Genomic DNA, 21,584 nt, shown 5'->3' on the forward strand with positions numbered 1-21,584 from the left:
AGAACAGAAACAGCTTGCTTAGGGAAATGGCTGGAAAAGCAGATTTGCGATGCCTTGTTGTTATCTTAGAAGTTTCTGCCTGGAAGCTGAGCCAGCTGGGGTATGTCCACCAGCCAGCCTGTGCCCCCAGGGGGTGACCAGGCAGGGGAGGGGAGCTGCTGGGGAAATCCGCCCACCACACAGGCCTCTTTTTTGCCGCCACTGTCTAGACGGTTGACCTTTGACCTCTCCGCCCCTTGGAGTGTCTGAACCCAGAAGTCCCCTTTGGGGATGGTGGGACAAAGTCCCATTCTTCTCTGTGGCCCCAGCCTCCACCTGGAGACCGCTGGAAGCCCTGGTGAGTTTGTAGCCAGCGTGGGGTGCTGATGGTGGTAATAGGGGCAGAGACAGTGCCACATTGCCCCCCAAATCCATGGCCACATATCCCATGGCATCCACAGACCTAGAGAAGCCAAAAGGGGCTTTGTTTTCATGTCCCAGATTAAATTTCTCCAGGCACGAGCGCCTCCTAAAGGCCCAGGACTACCTCTGGGTGAGGAAGCGTGTTGGAGGTCCACTTAGACCCGCGGCAGAAAGGCTGTTTGGGGGGTGGGGTGAAAGTTAATTCCTAGATGGACTCGGAACATACCTGCCAAGAAGCCCTGTACTGTGGTTCAGGAGCAGCTATCACAAGCTTAGTGTCTGGGTCACCGGACCTTAATGGGCTTCAATCCAGCCCTGACCTGCACTCCAGCGCCACTTCCTCCCCTCCCCCAAGAAAAATCCATTTCTTGTCCTCCCTCTCCTCACCCAAGCCTTCTCTTCAATTGCCCAGAGACCCACAGAAGTGCCTGCCTCTCTCGATATGCATGGGGCACAGAGAAGGGAGACAGGACCCCATGCTCTGGGAGATGGCCCTGGTTCCTGACCACCCAGTAGGGGGCGTGTCAGGGTCACCCAAGCTGTTTACAGGGGTGGGGCCTCGGGGGAGCCGCTTTTATGTCCTCTACACTTTGTCTCTAGGAAATCCCAGAGAAAGGCGGTTTGGAACAAGCTCTCAGCTCCAAGGCCTGTAGAATCCCTGAACTATGGGAGGCCCCACTTGGGTCATGGGGAAGAGGAGTTGGCTTTCCACCTGCCCGGGGGCGTATCTAGTGTGTTTCTGGGGCTCCTCCAACATCTCAGGTTTCTATCTTGTCCTAAATCTCTCTCTAGGAAAATCCTGCCCAACGTGACCATGTCTTCTGTCCCCAACAGAGGCTGTGGCCCCTGCACTCTCAGGATGGCTTCTCCCTGACCCCCCGAGTTCCTGTGAGTGCCTTGTCCGAAACCCCCATGCCTGGGAACCCAGGCCGGGAAAATGTCTGCTAGACTTTGCTGGGGGCTGGGCCCTGAGAGACCCCAAACTTGACACCCCCCAAAGCAAATAAATTAGTTGAGATATGTGAGTTCTTGTGTGCCTTTGTGAGAAGTTGGCATCCCCAAGGGTCACCCTCAGACTGGGGGCGTCAGTGGGCAGAGCGGCTCCAAACCACCAGTATTTCTGTCCTTGGTGTGTGACCTGGAGCTCAGTTTCTGGTGGTTGCTACAAATATGCTGAATGAATAACGACGAGAGTATTTCTGTACAGTTCTCCCTCTTCACGTCCACTGCCTTTACTGAGTAACTTGCCTGTGATCACACAACACTCTGGGATTTGAATTATCATGTAGACCCCTAGCGTGTGAAGAATTTCCACTCCCACAACCTGTGAAGGGGTGCCATTACCACTTGTTACAGGTGGGGAAACGGAGGCTCTGCCACTTGAAGCCCCTTGTCCCACATGCCATGGCCAGGAAGAGAAAGTGCTAGAATGTAAACCCAGGCTGGCTGCTCTGAAGCTGAGCAGATTGAAGATTAGAAACAGGACTCAGTCCTTCCGCATATCTGTCCTTAGCAGGAATGAGTGGCTTTCAAAGAAGAAACTTTTGAAACCAAAGGGGCTTCAGCAATAAGGACCATGTCTTGTCTCGGGGACCATCGGTCCCAAGGGAGAGAGCGCCTTTTCAAAGTCCCAGGGATCCAAGGTTTTTGCACCCCCAGAGAGGGTGTCCACAGTTGGTGGTTTTGCTCCTAAAGCCACTCTTTCCCTGGCCCCTGGGTGTGGGCTGCAGTCCCAGGAGTATCATCTACATGCTCCTGTGGTATTCTGTGTGTCCTTTTCAGATGGGAAAATCCTTTCCCCAAATTCTGGAAACCTCCCCTAGCCTTCTTGGCCCATGGGAACCCCTGCCTCCCCTTGGCTACTCTGCCCAGAAAGAGCCCCAAGGACTCCCTTGTGTTGCAGGCCAAGAGACAATGCTGTGTGTAACGGGCAGTGGGTGATGTAGGTGGAGGGTGTCTGTGGAGGGGTGAGGGAGAGGTAACAGGGCTGACGGCTCAAGGCCTCGGGGCCTGGGGGAGAGTCTGCATGTTATTCTACAGGCCACGAGAAGTCAGGAGGGCTCACTGTGCTTCCGTGAGCTTCGGTTTCCCTGTACTCGTAGAGCTTTTGTAGAATTCAGTGAAACTCTGCTTTTATAGCCCTTAACTAGCGGCACATAGTAGTTGCTTAATAAATGCAATTATATTTACTTCCTCCAGGAAGCTCTCCTGTCTGTCCAGGTTCCTCCTCTGGCTCCTACAACTGCCTAGGTGCCCCCCAACCAAGTCACATACTCTGGGTAGTAATCGACTGATTCCATGGGAGCTGGGGAGGGCGATCGGGTGTGCCTGGCATGCCCTGTGTCCTTTGCACCCAGCACAGCGTTGGGTGCAAAATAGGTGTGCAATAAACTACGGCACCAAGAGGAGAGGGCTGAGTGCTGGATGTTCCAACCTGTGGCCAGCAGGGGGCGGAGCGAGGCGCCAGAGCCGCCTGGGAGCAGAAGATACGCCGCCTTGGGGGCCAGGCTCCTCCTCCAGCCCCCGCCCCTACCCTGCCTCTTCCCTGCCTCTAGAGCCCCATCTCCTAGTGGCTAGGCTAGTTAGGAAATGCCTACTGTGAGCTGTGCCCTGGGCTGGGGACACACCAGGGATCCAGCTGTGATGGGGACACAGTCAGCTGAGGGATGCAGGCAGATGGGGAGAGTTCATTTGAGGGTAACGCTTGGAGAGGCCGCGCTTGGCTCCATTCAACAGTTTCTTTCAGCTCCTGCCTGGACAATCTCAGTCTTAATTTGAGGTGAGGGTCTGGGACACCAGTCTCACCCTTCCCGTCCACCTTGTTCTGGGGACCTATCTGGTTCCCTCCCCACCTCTCACACCCCTGATGGCTCCCCTTCGCCCATACTCGTCCGCTGAACATTTGAACCCCTGTTCCCATATCTCTGCTGACCCCAGGCTGTCTCCTCTGCCAGGAGGGCCCCTCCTTCACTTATGCTTGGAGAACTCCTATGCATCCTTCAAAACCGAAGGTTTGGAGGAAGATGCTGAGGTCATCTTGGGACGCGTTCAGTGTGACAGGCCTGGGTAGGGACAAGGGGGGCAAAGTAGTGCACCGGAAATCCCAAGAGTCCTTCCCCTACACCTTCTTCACCTTGCCTACTAGCTCCTTCCTGCACTGGTAGCATGCCACAAGGCATTCAGTAGTTTCTACAAGAAGTGCCTCAGACCTGCCTGGACATGTCCTAGTACCCCGGAAGGGAGGAGGGGCAGGCACAGGCTGCTTCCTTTCCCAATGTGGTGCTGATAAGGGGTGGGGGTGGGGATGCAGAGACAGAGTTGTGAGAGACTGAAAAGCAAAGTGCAGAGCGAGTAGGGGAGACACAGAGCCAGAAAGATGAGGACACTGAGGGGCAGAGAGAACCCCAGCCAAACAGGAGGATTTGGGACTTTGGGTGACTCGGACTCTGTGCTGTGTGATTCCTGCACAGGGCTGCCCTGCTCTGGGTCTCAGATTCCCTCTGTGACACGAAGCTGACCACCGCACCCAGCTGGCAGGGCTGTGTGTCCACAGTCAGCCAGGGCTTGACATACAGCAGGTGCTTCAAAAATGAACGCTGTGGTCAGCGGAACCCTTATAGGAGCTAGCATGCAAAGCCAGCGGGAGCAGGATGTGCTGCAGTGGGGGGGGGGGAGTGATGGGGGAAGGACAACACTGGGTTTACCCCAGCGGACACTTTCCAGGCAGTGAGCACATGGGGACCCAAAGTCTGGGGCCTCAGCTGACCCACTTCCTGCCCAGCCCAACTGTCCTGTTGACCCCTTCCCTGGCCCCCCACCGCAAGGCCTCCCACCAGGAACCACACAGCCAGTCCTAGGGGCTGAGTTGACCACTTCCGCCCCCAGCAGCCCAGGTCCTGCTGACTCACACTCAGCTGTCCCTCCCCCTTGCCCAACAGAGCGCTGAAGGGGGGTGGGGGCTGGCAGAGTCCCAAACCCAGAACGCAGGGAGGTCATGGCCTGTAGAAAGCATCGCAGAGGAGAACCGTACCCTAGATTTAACAGCCTGGCAAATGAAAACACACCCTTGAAAAGGAAAAAATGAATATTGGATGGTTTGGGGTATAGACTCAGTCACATTTTCAAACTTTTGGACACCTAAAAAAATCCATAAAGAAATACAAAAGACAAGCCAGGAACAGAGAGAGGATATCTGTGATGCATTAGCTTCCAGAACAAATGAGTGCTCCCAGACATACTAGACAGGAGAAAGCGCCAGACAGAAAAATGGGCAGATAGATGACATTGTTTCCTGAGCTGCCGTAACAATGACCATAAACTGCTTAAAACACAGTCCTGGAGGCCAGAAGTCCCCAGTCGAAGTATCAGCAGGGCTAGAGGCTGTACGGAGAACAGTCCCAGGCTTCTCTCTTGGTCTGGTGGCTTCCAGCAATCCTTGGTATATGGCGGCATCACTCTAATCTCTGCCTCTGTCTTTATGTGGCCTTTTTATAAGGACACCAGTCACTGGATTTAAGGCCCACCCTACTCCAGGGTAACCTCATCTTAACATAAATAATTACATCTGAAAAGACCAATCTGAGATGCCAGGTAGATGCTGGAATTTGATTTCATTGATCCTATTTATTCTGTATTTTCTTTTCTTTCTTTTTTTTAAATTTTTTTATTGGGGAATATTGGGGAACAGTGTGTTTTTCCAGGACCCATCAGCTCCAAGTCAAGTCGTGGTCGTCAATCTAGTTGTGGAGGGCGCAGCTCACTGGCCCATGTGGGAATCGAACCGGCCACCCTGTTGTTCAGAGCTCGCGCTCTAACCAACTGAGCCACCCGGCCGCCCCTTATTCTGTATTTTCTTGATCTTTTCTCTAATCTTTATTATTTCCTTCCTCCTAGTAGTTTTGATTTTAGTTTATTCTTCTTTTTCTCCTTCATCAAACTATAAAATTTATCGATCTGAGCTCTTTTTCAGTGTAGCCATTTATAGCTGTCAGTTTCCCTATGAGCACTGTCTTCGGGGCACCCGTCACTTTTAGTATATTGTCGTTTTCTTTTCATTTGTCTCTTAAGTATTTTCTAAATTCTGTTGTGATTTCTTCTTTCCCCCAATGTTTGAGTGTGTTACTTAATATCCACAGATTTGTGAACATTCCAGTTTTCCTTTTGTTAGTGATTTCTAGCTTTATTCTATTGTCGTTGAAGATGATTCTTTGTATGATTTCAATCTTTTAAAAATTTGTTGTGAGGTTTTTTTTTGTTGTTGTTTTTTTTTTTTTTTTTGCCTAACGTGGTCTATACTGGAGTATGTTCCAGGAGCACTTGTTAGGAATGTGTATTCTACTGTTGTTTCATGGCGTGTTCCGTAGATGTCTGTTTGGTCTAGCTGGTTTATAGTGTAGTTCAATCCTCTGTATCCTAATATTCTGTCTAGATGTTCTATCCATTAGTAAAAGAGGAGTTTTGAAGTCTCCAACTCTTAGTGTATATCTTTTATTTCTCTCTTCAATTCTATCAGTTTTTGCTTTCTGTATTTTGGGGCTCTGTTTTTGGTGCATAGATGTTTATACAGTAGTACCTCGGTTTTCGAACGTCTCTGTTGATGAACATTTCGATTTACAAACGCCGTAAACCTGGAAGTAAGTGCTTCGGTTTTCGAACACACCTCGGAAGTCGAACATGTCACGTGGCTTCTGCTGAGTGCAAGATCCTGAGGGCTAGTTGTCGGTTGTTTTCCGAGGTTTCAGAACTCCAACGGTCTTCCATAACAGATTATGTTAGAAAACCGAGGTACCACGGTATATGGCTTTGAGTTACAGTCTAGTGTCCTTTCATTTTAACCTGCAGGGCAGGTATCATGGTAACAAATTCCCTCAGCTTTGATTTACCTGAGGATATCTTGATTTCTTTCTCATTTTTGAAGAACAGTTTTGCTGGATATAGAATTCTAGGTAAACAGTTGTGTTGCATTTTGTTTTGTTTTCCAGCACTTTAAATACATTGTCACACTGCCTTCTGGTTTCCAGGGTTTCTAATGAGAAATTAACTGTTAACCTCATCGATGAATAGCTTTCCACTGCTGTTTTCAAGTTTGACTCTTTCTCTTTGGCTATCAACGGTTTGATTGTAATGTGTCTCAGTGTAATGGGTCTCTTTGATATTGTCTATTTGGAGTTCGTTGAGCTTCTTAGATGTCTAGATTTATACCATTCATCAAATTTGGTAAGCTTTTGGCCATTATTTTTTCAAATATTCTATCTGCCCCTTTCTCTTCTCCTGCTTCTGGGACTCCTATAATATGTATGTTGGTCCTCTGGATGGTTAACTGAGGACCTTTGGACTCAGTTACTTTTCTTCATTCTTTTTTTCTTTCTGCTCTTCAGACTTGATAATTTCAATTGTCCTATCTTCAGGCTTCCTGATTCTTTCTTCTGACTGATCAAATCTGGTAAACACCTCTAGTGAATTTTTCATTTTGGTTATTGTACTTTTTAGATCCAAAATTTCTGTTTGGTCCCTTTTAATAATTCTCCTAGGAATGTTTCCTTTGGGGGTTCTGGGTAGGTAGGTGTTTGTTATTTTATTATTGATACATTTTTTATATGCCTGAAATGTTTCTTAATGAAAAATAAAACTGACAAGAGAAAGTTTGGCAGTTTCTCAACACATTAAACATAAAATTACTATATGACCCAACAATTCCATTTTGGTATATATATATATATATATATATATATATATATATATATATACCCAAGAGAAATGAAACAGGTGTTCAAACAAAAACTTGTATGTGCATGTTTATAGCAGCACTATTCATAATAGCCAAACTACAATACAAATATTGTATGATTCCATTTATATGATGAAATGTCCAGAATGGGTAAATCCATAAAGACAGAAAGTAGATTAATGGTTGCCAGGCCCTAAGGGAGGGGGAATGGGGAGTGACTGCTAATGGGGACAGAATATGGGGACAGAATCTGCGAAGTAGAGATAATGTGTCCATCTCATTGGGTTTTATAAAGATTGTGTGTTAAGCACTTGACACATAATAGGGGCTCAAAAATTTCCCCCATAGATGTAGGTCCCCCCATCCCCCACCACCACCATTCACTGCTAAGGATGTCTCTCTGGGAGTTTCATGGCCCTTGTCTGGACCACACCTTCCTGTGATGATGTGATGCCCTAACCCTCAGTTTATGTGAATGTGATATTATTTTGGAAAAGGGTCTTTGCAGATGAGTTAAGGATCTTGAATGGGATCATTCTGGATTTATAGTGGGCCCTAAGTCTAATGTCAGGTGTTTTTAGAAAGCGAAGAAGAGAAACCATGTGAAGACAGTGGCAGAGACTGGCACAATGTAGCCACAAGCGAAGGATGCCTGGATTCATCAGAGTTGAAAGAGGCCGGAAGTACCCTCCTCTAGAGCTTTCTGAGGGAGCACGGCCCTGTGACCCTTGATTTCAAACTTCCGGCCTCCAGAACTGTGAGAGAAGAAATTTCTGTTGTTTTAAGCCATCCCATATTTGGTCATTTGTTATGGCAGTTAAAGGAAACTAATATACATTTTATTGCAGTTCACAGATACTTTGTGTTTTACACATTGAAGGCAAGACCCTCCTCTAGCAAAAAGATTCCAACTTGCTAAAGGCTCAGATGATGGTTAGTATTTTTTAGCAATGAACTATTTTTAAATTACAGTATGTACATTGTGTTTTAGACATAATGCTATTGCACTCTTAATAGACTATAGTGTAGTATAAACATAACTTTTATACCCATTGGGAAATGAAAACATTTGCGTGACTTGTGTTATTTCACTCTTTGCTTTATTGTAATGGTCTGGAACCAAACCTCCAATATGACTGAGGTATGTCTGTAGTGACACTGAGGCTTGGTCCACTGGTGTGGAGAAGCACAGAGTCAGACACAGACACTCCAGCCCTGTGTGGTCAGGATGAGGCTAGAGGGAGACCCCTCAGCCTGAGGGAGCTTGGGGAGAGAGCAGGGAAGGCTTACTGGAATATGGGACATCAAAGCTGGGGTTGAAGAGATAAGTAGGAGTTTACCAGCAGGGGCTGTCCTTTCCAGACTTGCCTAGGTATATCTGAACCCAACTCTTGCTAAAGTGGAGACATCATTGCCCAACCACCTATAATAATAATAATGGTTATTCTAAAATATTGAGATTGTAGCTCTAATCAAGCCTCATCTAGTCAGTGCTGCTCTATAAAGGGTAATACTGAGAAACTGAGTTTTGGAGTCTCACAATGGAGTCATTCTTACTAAGCGCCACCAAGACTTAATCCCTAACCTAACAGGAGTTTCAGCCTCTACCAAGAGTGAAAGTTTAAGCCAATCGATTGGGAATTTCCCGGTCCGCACTAGGGAGGTAGTTTGCCTGAGAAGACGCCCTGTCTTCCCCTTAGGGGAAGGTTACCTTGCCTGAAATCATCCACTTTTTTTTAAAATCATCTACTCTTTAACTTTCTTGTCCCTCCCCATTTAGGCCTATAAAAGCCTTCCATTTTGTACAACTCCTTAGAGCACTTTTGTATTTACTAGATGGGATGCTGCCCAATTAACAAATCATTCAATAAAGCCAACTGGATCTTTAAATTTATTTGTTGAATTTTTGTCTTTTAACAATGGCTATGGGATAGCAGTTCTCCTTGTCTTTTGATTATAGATTCTAAAATAATCTGCTTTTTGGCCTCTTCCAGATCTCCTGCCATGACTATGTTTACCTCGAGTCACGAGAAACAAACAATAAAAGTGGGTTTGTGTGTTCTCTTGTGTGTTGTGTGTGTTTGATAAGGGTGACTATGGCCAAGTGGTGAGGGAAGATTCTGGGAGGTTTGGGGCTGAGCCAGGGAAAGGGAATGGCCTGCCCCCCAGTCTGGGTGCTCTGTTTACTTCCACCCTGGTTCAGCCTACAGTAGGAATGCAGGGTTCTGGCCCACTGAGTTCATCACTGGCTGGCTGCCCACAGCCTGCCCCACTTCTCCTCCCAGCTTGGCCACAGGACTGGCAGTGAGGTCATTGGCCAAAGGAGAGCCAGGTGGGCCTGGCTGCCAGCATTCCAGAATTTGGTGAAGTGGAAATCGCCATGGAGCTAACATCCTGTCCCTAGGGATTCCCCAGGCCCTCACTGGTGCCGTGTCCCCTTGAGAAGTTCCAGGAATAAAATGAATTCATTACTGGTTCTGATTGCAAAGTGATGGGTGCCTACCCATGAGTCAGCAGCTTTACTCTTGGATTTGCACAGTGGAACACTGTACAGCAAGGAAAAAGGGCAAACTGCCTAGCAGACAACAAAGAGCTCTCATGGACGTAGTATTGAGTCTCTCAAAGACGCTGGCCAGAAAGGAATGCACTGCTGCTGCCATTACAACATGTTGGAAAACAGGCAAACTCATCTATGGTAACAGAGTTGGGAACGACTGGTATCCAGGAGCAGGGAGAATGATGGGAGAGGGCCCAAGGTGTTCCTGGGTTGGGAATGTTCTGGAACTTGATCTGGAAAGTGGTCCCACAGGGATACCATTGTAAAATGCCATCGAACTATGGAAGGAGAACTGACTCTGGGTGGTGAACACATAATGGGATTTATAGATGATGTAATACAGAATTGTATACCTGAAATCTATGTAACTTTACTCACAATTACCACCCCAATAAACTTTAATTTAAAAAAAAATGCCATCGAATTGAACACATAAGGTTAGTCTTTTTTCCTTATGGAAGTCCTATCTCAAAGCTCCAAAATAAAAAGGCAGACGCTTTGGGAAACATTTTGGCAACTCCTCAAAAAATTAAACATAGAATGATGATATGACCCAGCAATTCCACTTCTGGGTGTATCCCCCCAAAATTGAAAACAGGTCCTCAAATCTTTGTATATGAATATTCATAGCAGCCCTATTCACAATGGACAAAATGTGGAAACAACCCAAAAGACTATCAATGGATAAACAAAATGTGGTGTAGTCATACAATGGAATATTACTCGGTCACTGACAACATGGCGGAAGCTTGAAAACAGGCTGAGAGAAGCCAGACACAAATGGCCACATAGTACGTGATTCCATTTATATTTGTGATATTGTGACTTACAATAAGAAATATATACTTGGTCTTCCACCCTGTCGCTGTCACAGACCACCTAAAACCCTTGGAATTTCCTGTGAAGAGAGTGAGAAAGATTTTTTGTTAATGAGGTGACTTTTGGAAAACAACCTGAAGATGGAGTCCCGTAGCCAGTGGAGCCAACTATGTGACTGGAAGGTTAGAACTTTCAGTCCCACCCCTGACCTCTCATGAGGGGAAGGGAGAGTCACTGGAGGTTGAATCAGTCACCAATGGCCAATAATGTAATCGATCATGCCTGTCATGAAGCCTCCATAAAAATCCAAAAAAGGATGGGGTTCCAAGAGCTTCCAGATTGGTGACCATGTGGGGTGCTGGGAGAGGGGTACACATGGAGAGGGCATGGAAATTCCAGGCCCCTTCCTCACACCTTGTCCTGTGCATCTCTTCATCTGCCGGTTGATTCTTATCTTTTGCATCCTTTGTAATAAATCGAGTAAATGGGTTTCCAAAGTTGTCTGACCTGCTCTGGCAAATTAATCTACCCAAGGAGGGGGTCATGGTAACTTCCCTTTTATAGCCAGTAGGTCAGAAGCACAGGTAACCTGGACTTTGGATTGGCATCTGAAGAAGGGGGTGGGAAGGGGTCGTCTCATGGGACTGGGCCTTGAGCCTCTGGGATATAATGCTGTCTCCAGGTAGATAGTGTCAAAATTGGGTTGAATTATTGGACACCCAGCTGGTGTGGGAGAATTGTTGGTGTGAGGAACCCCTTTCCCTACATTGGAAACTGAGTGCAGAATTTTAATGTGGAATGTCCAGAATAGGCCAATCCATTGACAAAAAGCAGATTAGTGATTGCAAGGGGATAAAGAAGGGGGAATGGGGAATGACTGCTAATTGGGTCAGGGTCTCCTTTTGAGGTGATATAAATGTTCTGGAAAAGATGATTGTATAACATTGTCAATGTGCTAAATGCCACTGAACTGTTCACTTTCAAATGTTAACTTTCCTGTTCATTTTCTGTGGAGCCTTCTATCTGGGAGGCATGAGAAGCCATCTGGTGATAACCCCCAAGAGATCTAAGGAGGTGAGTGGAGTGGGTTTCAGAGAACCGCCCACCTGCCCCAGCTTGCACTTTATAGCTCTTTGGCCCTTTCTGCTCTGCTTTGTTGAACCCTAACCGAATAGGGAAGGCAGGGAACCGCACAGGGGAAGAAGGCCACTTATTAAGCTCTCACTATAGAGTTGAGCACCTAGTAATTAAGTCCTCTCTGAGAAAATCATTCTTCTTACCAGCCCACCAAGCTGGGATGATATCCCCATTTCACAGAAGAGGATATTGAGGCTCAGAGGCGGGTGGGGGTGGGGGTCCCCCCAGCTTCCCTGGGAGCACCCCCCAAGCCCCTCCTCCTGAAAAGCAGCCTCAGACCCTGCCCAGCTGTGGTCCCTGGAATGTTTACCGTGCATCCACTTCAGGCGGGACCAGGCAGGCGGGGGCGGACAAAGTCCGGGGACTATAAAGGCCAGGCTAGCGGTGTCCGATCTGTCCCAGCTCGGAGCACAAGGAGCACAGCCATGCCCGGGCAGCGACCCACGACACCGTGCTGCTCCGTGATGGTAATGCTGCTGCTGACGCTCTCGGGGCTGCCGTCAGGAGACGCTGTATCTCTGGCCCAGGAGCACCTCCAAGCCCTCCCAGAACCCTCACACGTGCACTCCAGTTCGAGTGTCTCCACATTCCAGGAGTTGCAGAAACGCTTCGAAGATTTGCCGACCAGGCTTCGAGGGAACCAGACCTGGGAAGACTCGAACCCTGACCTCATCCCCGCTGTTCAAGTCCAGATACTCACCCCAGAGGGTGAGTGAAATCTCAGACATATCCCCCCACTGTGCGCCCAGGCAGCTCCCATCATCTAACCAGTGTTTCTGAGTCATAGAGCATGCTGCCGAGCCTCAGTTTCCCCATCTGTGAGATGGACAAGAACGTCCCCCACTCGAGGCTGATGGAGCTAGCGTCCCTGTTTGCGTCGGGACACGGCTAGCCTTAGCCAATTGGAGATGTTACACCTCCTCGGATAGCAGATGAGGAAACTGAGGCCGAGAGAAGCCAGCGACTCTCCAGAAGGTTCACAGAGCCGGGAGAGCCAAGAGACGACGTCCCGCAGGGGGCGCGGCCCCTGTCCTTGGATGTAGCTGGGGTTGAGGGTGGGTGGGATCCAAGACGAGAGACGCAGGAGCGGGGCGGGGGAATAAGAGTGTTGTAGGCGGGACCTAGCAGTGCGCGGCGATGGGCAGAACCGACCCTGGCTGGTTCCCAATATGATGTAATCGCACGGCAAGGCACCGCTGTCACACGTGATAGGTGCCTTGAAAGAGGGAAGGGAGTATTTTCGCGACTTCCACGGTGGTTCCAGGAGGTGGAGAGGGCAGAAGGAAATCTGGGCTGCGCTAGGAACTGGGAAGGGTTGGGGAGAGGGTGTCAGGTCAGAGGGTGTCTGTTATCCGGTCCTAAGCCCACTGGTGCTGTGAGGATCCAGGTAAACTTTTTGCCCTCTCTGAGCCTAGTGAGCAGGAGGTGCTCAAGCAGCGACTCAAACCCAGTCCGCATAGTACCCCTGACGCCTGTACCAGCCTGGGGATCTGCAAGTCCTGGGGAGCCTGGTACCCTTCATTTCTCAGGTAGAAAATAGAGACCCAAAGAATTGAAAACAGAATGACTGGTTGCTGTATCCCCAGTGCCAGGCACTTAGTAGTCCTTCAATAAACATGTTTTTGTTTGCCAGCTGGAGGAGGCCGAGTCAGCGGTCTAGCCCCAGTCTCTCTAAATATCAAATATGTATTAATTCCTGCAGAGACAGAGAGTGTCCAAAAAAATGTATACACATTTTAAGAAAGGAAAAAAGTGTATTAAATTACGCTGGGGTGGCCGGTTAGCTCAGTTGGTTAGAGCGTGGTGCTGGTAACACCAAGGTTGTGGGTTGGATCCCCGCATGGGCCACTGAGTTGCGTCCTCCTTAAAAAAAAATTTATGCGTAGGCTGATGGCAACCACTTTGAGCACCTCTTGTAATTGCAGAAGTCAAATGTAACTTGTATTCATCTTTTGTTATCGGTATATATTGACTATTACAATGTTAATACAGTTTTTCCTTTCTTAACATGTGTATACATTTTTGGGGCACCCTCTGTATTTACTAAGCACCCCCGTGACTAGGCAGTCAAAACCCTGCTGAGATTCTAGTAGGGAAGATGAAATGTTACACGACCCAATAAAATAGGGTGGTGCCTGGGCACCCCCGCGCTCGGCACACAGTATGCTCCTGGGTGACTTCCCTTCCTCTCTTTCCCATAGTGACACTTGGGCCGGACTCCCACGTGGACCTGTACATCCCCTTGGCCAACCTGACTATGGGGCCCCCTACAGCCTCCCGCTTGTATCAGGCCCTGCTCAGGCTGTCCCCGACGGACTCGGGCTCGTGGGACGTGACGCGGCCGCTGCAGCGTCAGCTCGGTCTCGGAATCTCCCTAGCGCCCGCACTCCGCCTGCACCTGCTGGCGCCCTCTGACCAGTGGCTGGCAGCATTGCCTTCTGCACAGCTCCGGTTGGAGCTGCACTGGTGGCCACGCGCCGGTAGGGGGCGCCGCAGCGCACATGCGCACTTCCGGAACCGCTGCCCTCTCGGAGAGGGGCGCTGCTGCAGCTTGAAGAACCTGCGCGCGTCGCTCCAAGACTTGGGCTGGGAAGGCTGGGTGATATCGCCCCGCGAGCTGGACTTGCGCATGTGCAGCGGCGCGTGCCCGAGCCAGTTCCGTTCGGCTAACATGCACGCGCAAATGCAGGCGCGCCTGCACCAGCTGAAGCCTGAGTCCGCGCCTTCTCCCTGCTGCGTGCCTTCCAGCTACGAGCCGGTGGTGCTCATGCACCGGGACAGCCAAGGCCGCGTGTCACTCAAGTCCTACGACAACCTCGTGGCCAAGGACTGCCACTGCGTATGAGCGGCCTTAGGGCTTCACTGATGGCACGTGTGCAGTGTAACTGACCTCAGTCCTTGCCTGTTGAATGGGCTTGTGGGACCTGAAGTACCCTATTCTAACCACTGATATCTGCCCTCTCTCGTCCAAACCTCTGTATTTAAAGTTGGTATTTATTATTAATTTATTGGGGTTAGCAGCCTGGGGACCGAAGGGCTGGGGAGGGCTGGTGCCTTTATTTAAACTCTGGTAATAAAAAGAAAGCTGTCTGACCTGACTCCTGTGATGTCCAAATAGAGCTGGAGACTTTGGGAAGAGCCCGCCCCTCCGTGGCCTCAGTTCTCACTGGGGATCTGGTATAGGGGTGAGTGGGAGGGTTCAGAGAATGGGCAACAGGGCGTTCTTGGAGATGACAGGCAATTGGATGGTGCTCCTGACACCAGTGGGCCTCAAGGGCAGCCCGGGACATCGCTTTCTGTCTCTGTGATTCTCTAGCTCCGTTTCTCTGCTTCTCAGCATCTCTCCTGATCTCTCAGTACTCCTGTTTCTGGACCAGTTAAGATATTTTGGTATATTAGAGCTAAAACAGATTTAGAGACCAATTCTAACACCCTGTTTTACAGATGGGGGAACTGAGGCCCGGAGAATTAATGGTGGAGTCAGGACCTGGACCAGGGCCTCCTGGCACCCTGGCCATAGTTTTGCATCTGTATTAGGATGTTTAAAAGTGAGAAAAAGAGGAAGGGAATGGCATTCTGGGCGAAAGAAATGGCATGGAAAATAGCTTCAGGAAATAAAGCCATTTTCATCCCAGGAGGCAGGTGCGCTTGGTGGGGATGAGGCCCAGACCAGAAGGGCAGAGAGATGGGAGAGGGCAGTGAGGTGGGCAGGGCTAGACCAGGCAAGCCTCAAGTACCAATCTGAGGATCCAGGGGTAATGGGGAGCCATGGTGGGTGTGTGAGCAGGGGAGGGGCACAGTCTCAATTCATAAGTTACAAAGATCCCTTGGGGGTTGGCATGGGCTGCCCTGGGGGCTGAGTCTCGATACCAGGTGCCTGGGAAGGAGACCTGAGAGAGACAGAGGGGAGGGACCAGGGTTGGAGAGAAATCCAGGGGTCTGAGATAGAGATCTCCTCTTGAGAGCTTAGGAAGTCCCCATCCAAAGGAACTCTCTGCCTCGGAGCCAGCAGTCTTGTCAGCCCCACAGTGTTTATTGAGCACTGCAGACCAACTGGAAGGTGAAACGGAGTTCACACCTTGAACCTCCTGTATCTGTATTGGGGTCTCTCTCCTCTTCCCCTTCTAGCCGTCCAGGGGGCTGAGGAACAGAGCAGAAGGCTGGGGAGGGGGCTGCAAGGATAGTTCTTCTCTGTTCCCATTCCTCAGACTGGGAGACTGAAGCCAGGGGAGACCTGCAATGCCCCAAATCACCGGAAGGGGGCAGGCTGGAGTTGAGGCCATCACAGGCTCAGCAGCCGGCTATCACATACTCCTCTTCATCCAGCGGGACCTGGCCTGGGAATGGCAGGTTGCCATAGACAGGCTGGGAGGACTGGCAGAGGTCTTCATAGTTCATGTAGAAGTCACTGTCCTCTGAAGGGTGGTGAGTCCTGTGGGGAGAAACAGACAGTCGGGGAGGAGCACTCGGGGTAGGAACATCAGCTTTGAGGGGCAAAGAAATTTCAGGATGGCCGAGTCCACTCCTAACATTTACAAATGAGGAAACTGAGACACAGGGCAGTGTTCTCCCAGCCTGCAACTTTCTCTGAGGAAGGGAGGTCGGTGGAAGTGAGTCAGGGAAGATTCTGTGGATTCAGCATTGTTACGCTGGGATCTAAAGACTTTGAGCATAGTAGCATTTTTTCCTTCCTTAAAATTGAGATGGTTGCCCATTTTTCACATTAAAATCTAGATTTCAGTTTCCTCTTGGAAATCTGGAAGCTCTGCTCATACACCATTCACATGGACACAAGTGGCTTGGCCAGTGTCTGCTGCTTTAGGTGGGAAATGTTTCCACCATGGTCCCTGAAGCAGCGGACTTTGTGGTCTCAATATAAAAATAAGTCTCAGGTGGCCGATGACTCAGTTGGTTAGAGCGCGAGCTCTGAACAACTGGGTTGCCGGATGGATTCCCACATGGGCCAGTGAGCTGCGCCCTCCACAACTAGATTGAAGACAACAAGTTGCCGCTGAGCTGCCGGAGGGGCGGCCGGATGGCTCAGCTGGTTAGAGCGCAAGCTTCTCAATAAGGTTGCTGGTTCAATTCCCGCATGGGATGGTGGGTTGTGCCCCCTGCAACTAAGATTGAACAAAAGGCAACTGGACTTGGAGCTGAGCTGCTCCCTCCACAACTAGATTGAAGGACAGTGACTTGGAGCTGATGGGCTCTGGATAAACACACTGTTCCCCAATATTCCCCAATAATAATAAAAAGCCTCTAAGCCTCAGTTTCTGCATCCATAGAATTGGTAGGAGAGGAGGTGCTTCTTAGAAATGTCTAGCTATGGTAGGCAAGACCCTCAGAGAAGATCTTTCCCACCTCCAGAACCACCTAATCCCATCTTGGGTTCTCTTATAACAAAGGCTACTTTAAGTGGTGTCTATCAGTCATTCACACTTTAGCATGATTTTCTCCAAAAACATATGGTTGTACCGCAATGGACAGGATTGGGAGTCAGAGTTTCCTGCCTCTCCTTCTGACTTAACTGTGACTTTGGGCAAGTCTTTCCCTTCCTCTCAGAGCATACCTTTCTGTAAAATGTAGGGTAGGAATGACACCTCCAATCCTAAATGCTTTTGGAAGAGACTGGCCCTGAGCCCTTGGTGACAGTGAGGCAGAGGCGAGCATCAGAGCACCAGCTGTCTTAGCAAGCCCAGTTCCTTTAAATCCCTACCGTAAACCACTTCTGCTTTTAAGCCATATGTATTTACATCTGCTTTGCATATTATCTCATTTCTCATCAGCTCCTACCAGCTTCTCCAAATGTGGATCCCACCACTCAAACCCAGCCAGGACCCTGTTCCCTTACTGCTTGAGTCTGAGCTCTGATGTCTTGCTACCTCTAAACCCATTCACAGCAGATTCTCCGTTCTCTCCCACCTCGTGGCATTTGTTCCTGCAGGTGTCTCCCCTTGAAATTCCCTCAATTCATCCTCCAACCAGGAAAAGTTGAACACATCTATCTAAGCCCAGCCAGATCTAGCAGTATCGGGGCTTTTTGCGGGGAGATGGACACAGATGGCTTGCTTAGCATCTCCCACATGTCTAAGGCAGATGGGGGAGGGCTGTCCCCGTTACACAGAGATGGAAATGGAGCTTCAGAGACTGCTCTGGGTCACAAGAGATCTGCGCGCAAACTGTTGACCGCTACCACAGAGCCCCCATTCTGCCTGGAGCACTTGTCTTCTCTCTCCCCTTTCTTGGTGGCCAGAAACTGGGTTTGTATGTCATGAAGAGGGGGCTGCGATTATTCCCATTTTACAGGTAAGGAAACTGAGGCCCAGAGAGGGGATACTACTTGCCCAAGATCACACAGCCTGCAAGAGGCAGAGCTAGGATTTGAACCCTGGTTGTCTGCCTCCAGAGTTTTGCAGGCAAATGTGTGTGAGTCACTCACCCATGTTTGGTCCACGGAGGTCCGGCAGATGGCTGCCCCACGAACATGTTCTCATAGTCAGGCGAGGGGGTGGGCAGGGTGGCTGCTGGCTCCTTAGGGTTGAGACTCCGGCTACTGTACCTTGACTGCCGCCCTGAGCTGGGCCTGGAACCATCCTGAGCAGCAGATAGTTTTCCCAGGTCCCGGCTCCTGGGTGCCCAGCTTGCCTGAAATCTCCAGGCCAGCAATGGACCAGCAATGACAAGCGCAAGGAGCAGGCTTCCACCCGCCGCCAGTGCCCCAATGGTCGTTGGGGCCAGGCCAGAGGTGCAGCTGTTGTTCTCCAGGAAGGTGGAGAGGTTGTGCCAGGCGCCAGTGCCTGGGTCCAGGCACTGCAAAGGCAGCTGGCCAGAGCAGTTGTCCTGCCGGGCCTTATGCAAGGACTTGAGGACACAGCGGCAGTTAGCCCTCAGGTCAAGGTCGCAGCGTTCCGCCAGCTCTGATTCCACACGGTCTAGGGGGTTGTCTGTCACATTCAGGATCTGCAGCTTCTCCAGGCGAGAAAAGAATAACCACCGGAGCTCTCGAAGGTTGTTCCCAGAGAGGTCAAGGAGAACCACGTTGATGGCCTGCAGAGACCTGTTCTGGGGCAGGCTCAAGCGCTGACCACTGAAGTTCAAGCATGTTTCTGTGAATTCCCTGGTCCAGTCCGTGTCCACCAAGGACACATTGCAGGACAATCCCTGGCTACTTGGAATCTGCAGCAGCAGCAGCAGCGGCGGCAACAACAGCACCCATGCTAGGGCGCCCCCCATTCAAGCAACCTAGGCAGAGACACCAGAATCCAAGCCCTGACCTCAGCCTGTGGTCACTGTCACCCTCCCCAGTTGAGTTTATTATTACTTTTTATTTATAGGTCAGAACAGCTCAGGCCACTTCTGGTAATAGGCTGCCCCTCACTTGTCCCCTTGATGCTTGGCTCCGGCCTCCAGCTCCAGAGAAAGGGAACAAAACCATATGCCCGGAGGGCGGAGGAGCCCTAACCCTGGCAGCCCCTTCCCCTTCTCCCAGATGAGCCCCTTGGCCTTGACCTAGTTCCCCAACGTTTCCGCGGTCTCATGGTCTCATTGGCCAAGAGGATACCATATGCAAGTGAGCGGTTGCCCTGCAAACTGCCCCGCCCACGAACTGACGGTGGCTGGGAGTCGTGGGCTGGAGGGGGTGGAGTGGAGGCTGTTGAAAGGGGGTCCGCCAGCTCAGATTTGCCGCCCCTGCACAGAACCCAGTGCTAGCCTCTGTCCTAGCTTTGCGGTCCCACCGCCACACCTTTATCTGGGCTGTGCTGGAAGGCTCAAGCGCGGAGGGGCTGCGTGGTGGCTCACCTGGACGCGGGGGGCACAGTGGCCCACACCTTCCTGGATCCTCTGTGGTCCCTGGCGCTTCGCAGACTCTGTACCCAGCTGTGCAGAGGAAGAGGAACTGGTGTTTGGTGGAGCGCAGAGGATAAGAATGAAGAAGACCCAGAGAAGACCCGCCCCCCTGCAAGGCCTCCAGGCCCCGGGTTCTCACAAGAGGGGGAGGGGTGTCCCACTTCCCTCTTGTGGAAACCCAGTTAACCTCCATTAACACCCCACTGACTGCTACCTCATCAACTCACTTCCTAGTCTCAGCTCAGTTGACTCCCAATCCATGCGTTCATTTATTTATTCAACAAACATCACCCATACTGGGCCCCTAAGAGGCCTCAGCCCTGGCCCAGTTCTCAAGGAACACCCAGTCTTGGGAGAGGACAGAGCTGGACATAGACACCCCCAGTTCCATGGAGTCAGAGCAAGGCTAGAGGGAGAGGCAGAGTCCTGGAAGGCTTCCTGGAGGAGAAGACATTAAAATTGAGGCTTCAATACATGGGTAGAAGTTTGCTAAGGATTCCTAGAATCTATCTGCCTTTGACTTTCCAAGCTCCTAGCCTCCCCCACAGACTCAGTGTTCCCGCTCATGTACAATGACACCTCCATGCCCGGGGTGGTCAGGGGGTTCCGTGGGGCAGGGGACGTTGAGTCCGGGGCTTGGAGGATGAGTTGCAATGGCAGGCAGAAATGAATACATCGCAGATTCCAAGCAGAAGGCACAACAGGAGCAAAGGCCCTGCCACTTGGGAAAGCATGGGTGCTGGGATCTGTGGTTAGGAGTGGAGTGGCCGGGGATGTGCCAGGGGTGGGGTGGGGGTGGCAGCACAAGCTTTGAAGGCAGGCTGAGCGTGGGGCTTATTTCCAGGGACAGATGTGTGAGCGGGGGAGGGGCACGGTGTCATGAGATTTATCTGGAGTGAGCCTGAGATCTGAAGGTGGAGAACTTGGGGAGGAGGCCAAGGTCCTCTGAGGGATAGTGACAAAAGTGAGATTGAGTAGGGAGTGGGCAGGGGTGGGTTGGGAGAAGGTCTCAGTCTCACTGGGGCTCCTGGCATCAGACAGATCAGGTTCAGTTCCATTCTATTCCCTGCCTCAGTTTCCACATCTGTAAAATGGAATAAATGCCAACAGACTTTGGGAGTCTGCAGTCCACTCCCTGCCCCCTTCCCTCTCTCCTCAGACTCTGCCCCTTTCCATCTCCAAACTCAGAGGAGTCAATACCAAAGATTTTGAACTGAGACTTTGCAGAAAGGACTGCAAGTTGTTCCTCAACACACCCAAAGCTACTCACTCCTAATAAGAAAATGCAAATCACAACAACTCTGAGATACCATTTGTCTTCACCTATCAGATCGGCAAAAATTCAAAAGTATGATAACACCCTGTGCTGGCCGGGCTGTGGGGAAACAGGTAACTCCACACATTGCTGGAGAAGCAGCCATGGTGCCACCCCCATGGAAGGCACCCTGGCACAGGCCACCAGAATCATGAACACTTGTGCCAGTAATCCCACTGTGGCACTCTCCCAGATATCTGCATGTTTGCAAAATGACAGGGATGTGAACTGATAAGGATAAACACAACACATTCCACGCACACAGTGGGATATTACTCAGCCATAAAAAGGAATGAAGCTGTGCTCGCTTCAGTAGCACATATATTAAAATTGGAACGATACCAAGAAGATCAGCACGACCCCTGTGCAAGAATGACACAAAAATTTGGGAAGTGTTCCATATTTTAAGGGATTAAAGAAGTACAAATTGGTAGTCACAAAATAGTCACGGGATGTGAAATACAGTATGGGGAACATAATCAACAATGTAAAGACTATGTAGGGTGTCAGATGGGCACTGGACTTATTGAGGGGAATCACTTCATAGATTATACAAATGCCTAATCACTGCTCTGTACACCTGAAACTATTATAAAATTTAGAAAAACAAATAAGTCATGGGGATGTAATGTCCAGCATAGGGGATATAGGCACTAATATTGGGTTAGCGTGGTACAGTGTCAAATGGTTGCTAGACTTATGATGATCACTTCTTTAGATATACAAATGGTAAATAACTATGGTGTACACCTGAAGCTAATATATTATTGTATATTAGC

At 49.9% G+C, this 21,584-nt stretch overlaps 2 protein-coding genes across 2 annotated transcripts; one reads left to right on the plus strand and one right to left on the minus strand.

Annotated features, from left to right (window-relative positions):
- Positions 1-12,106: 12,106 nt before the first annotated feature.
- On the plus strand, positions 12,107-14,487 carry GDF15 (growth differentiation factor 15; the record flags this gene model as incomplete). The annotated part of the gene is made up of 2 exons (XM_081076747.1): positions 12,107-12,350; positions 13,844-14,487. The coding sequence occupies 2 exons, from the start codon at positions 12,107-12,109 to the stop codon at positions 14,485-14,487; spliced, it is 888 nt and encodes a 295-aa protein (XP_080932873.1).
- A 132-nt stretch (positions 14,488-14,619) lies between these two features.
- On the minus strand, positions 14,620-19,710 carry LRRC25 (leucine rich repeat containing 25). Its single transcript, XM_081076748.1, has 3 exons — positions 19,443-19,710; positions 18,082-18,884; positions 14,620-16,074 (listed from the first exon to the last, which is right to left on the minus strand). Exons 2-3 carry the CDS (start codon positions 18,873-18,875, stop codon positions 15,933-15,935), a joined length of 936 nt encoding a protein of 311 aa, XP_080932874.1. The 5' UTR covers positions 18,876-18,884; positions 19,443-19,710; the 3' UTR covers positions 14,620-15,932.
- Positions 19,711-21,584: the final 1,874 nt, after the last annotated feature.

This window comes from Rhinolophus hipposideros, assembly GCF_964194185.1.
Source record: "Rhinolophus hipposideros genome assembly, chromosome: 16".
NCBI classification, from domain to species: Eukaryota; Metazoa; Chordata; class Mammalia; order Chiroptera; family Rhinolophidae; genus Rhinolophus; species Rhinolophus hipposideros.

Coding starts and splice junctions, on each gene's coding strand:
- LRRC25 (XM_081076748.1), bottom strand. CDS start 18,875: ATGGGGGGCGCCCTAGCATGGGTGCTGTTGTTGCCGCCGCTGCTGCTG. Junction 16,075..18,081: donor CCTCCGTGGACCAAACATGG/GTGAGTGACTCA, acceptor TTCTCCCCACAG/GACTCACCACCCTTCAGAGG.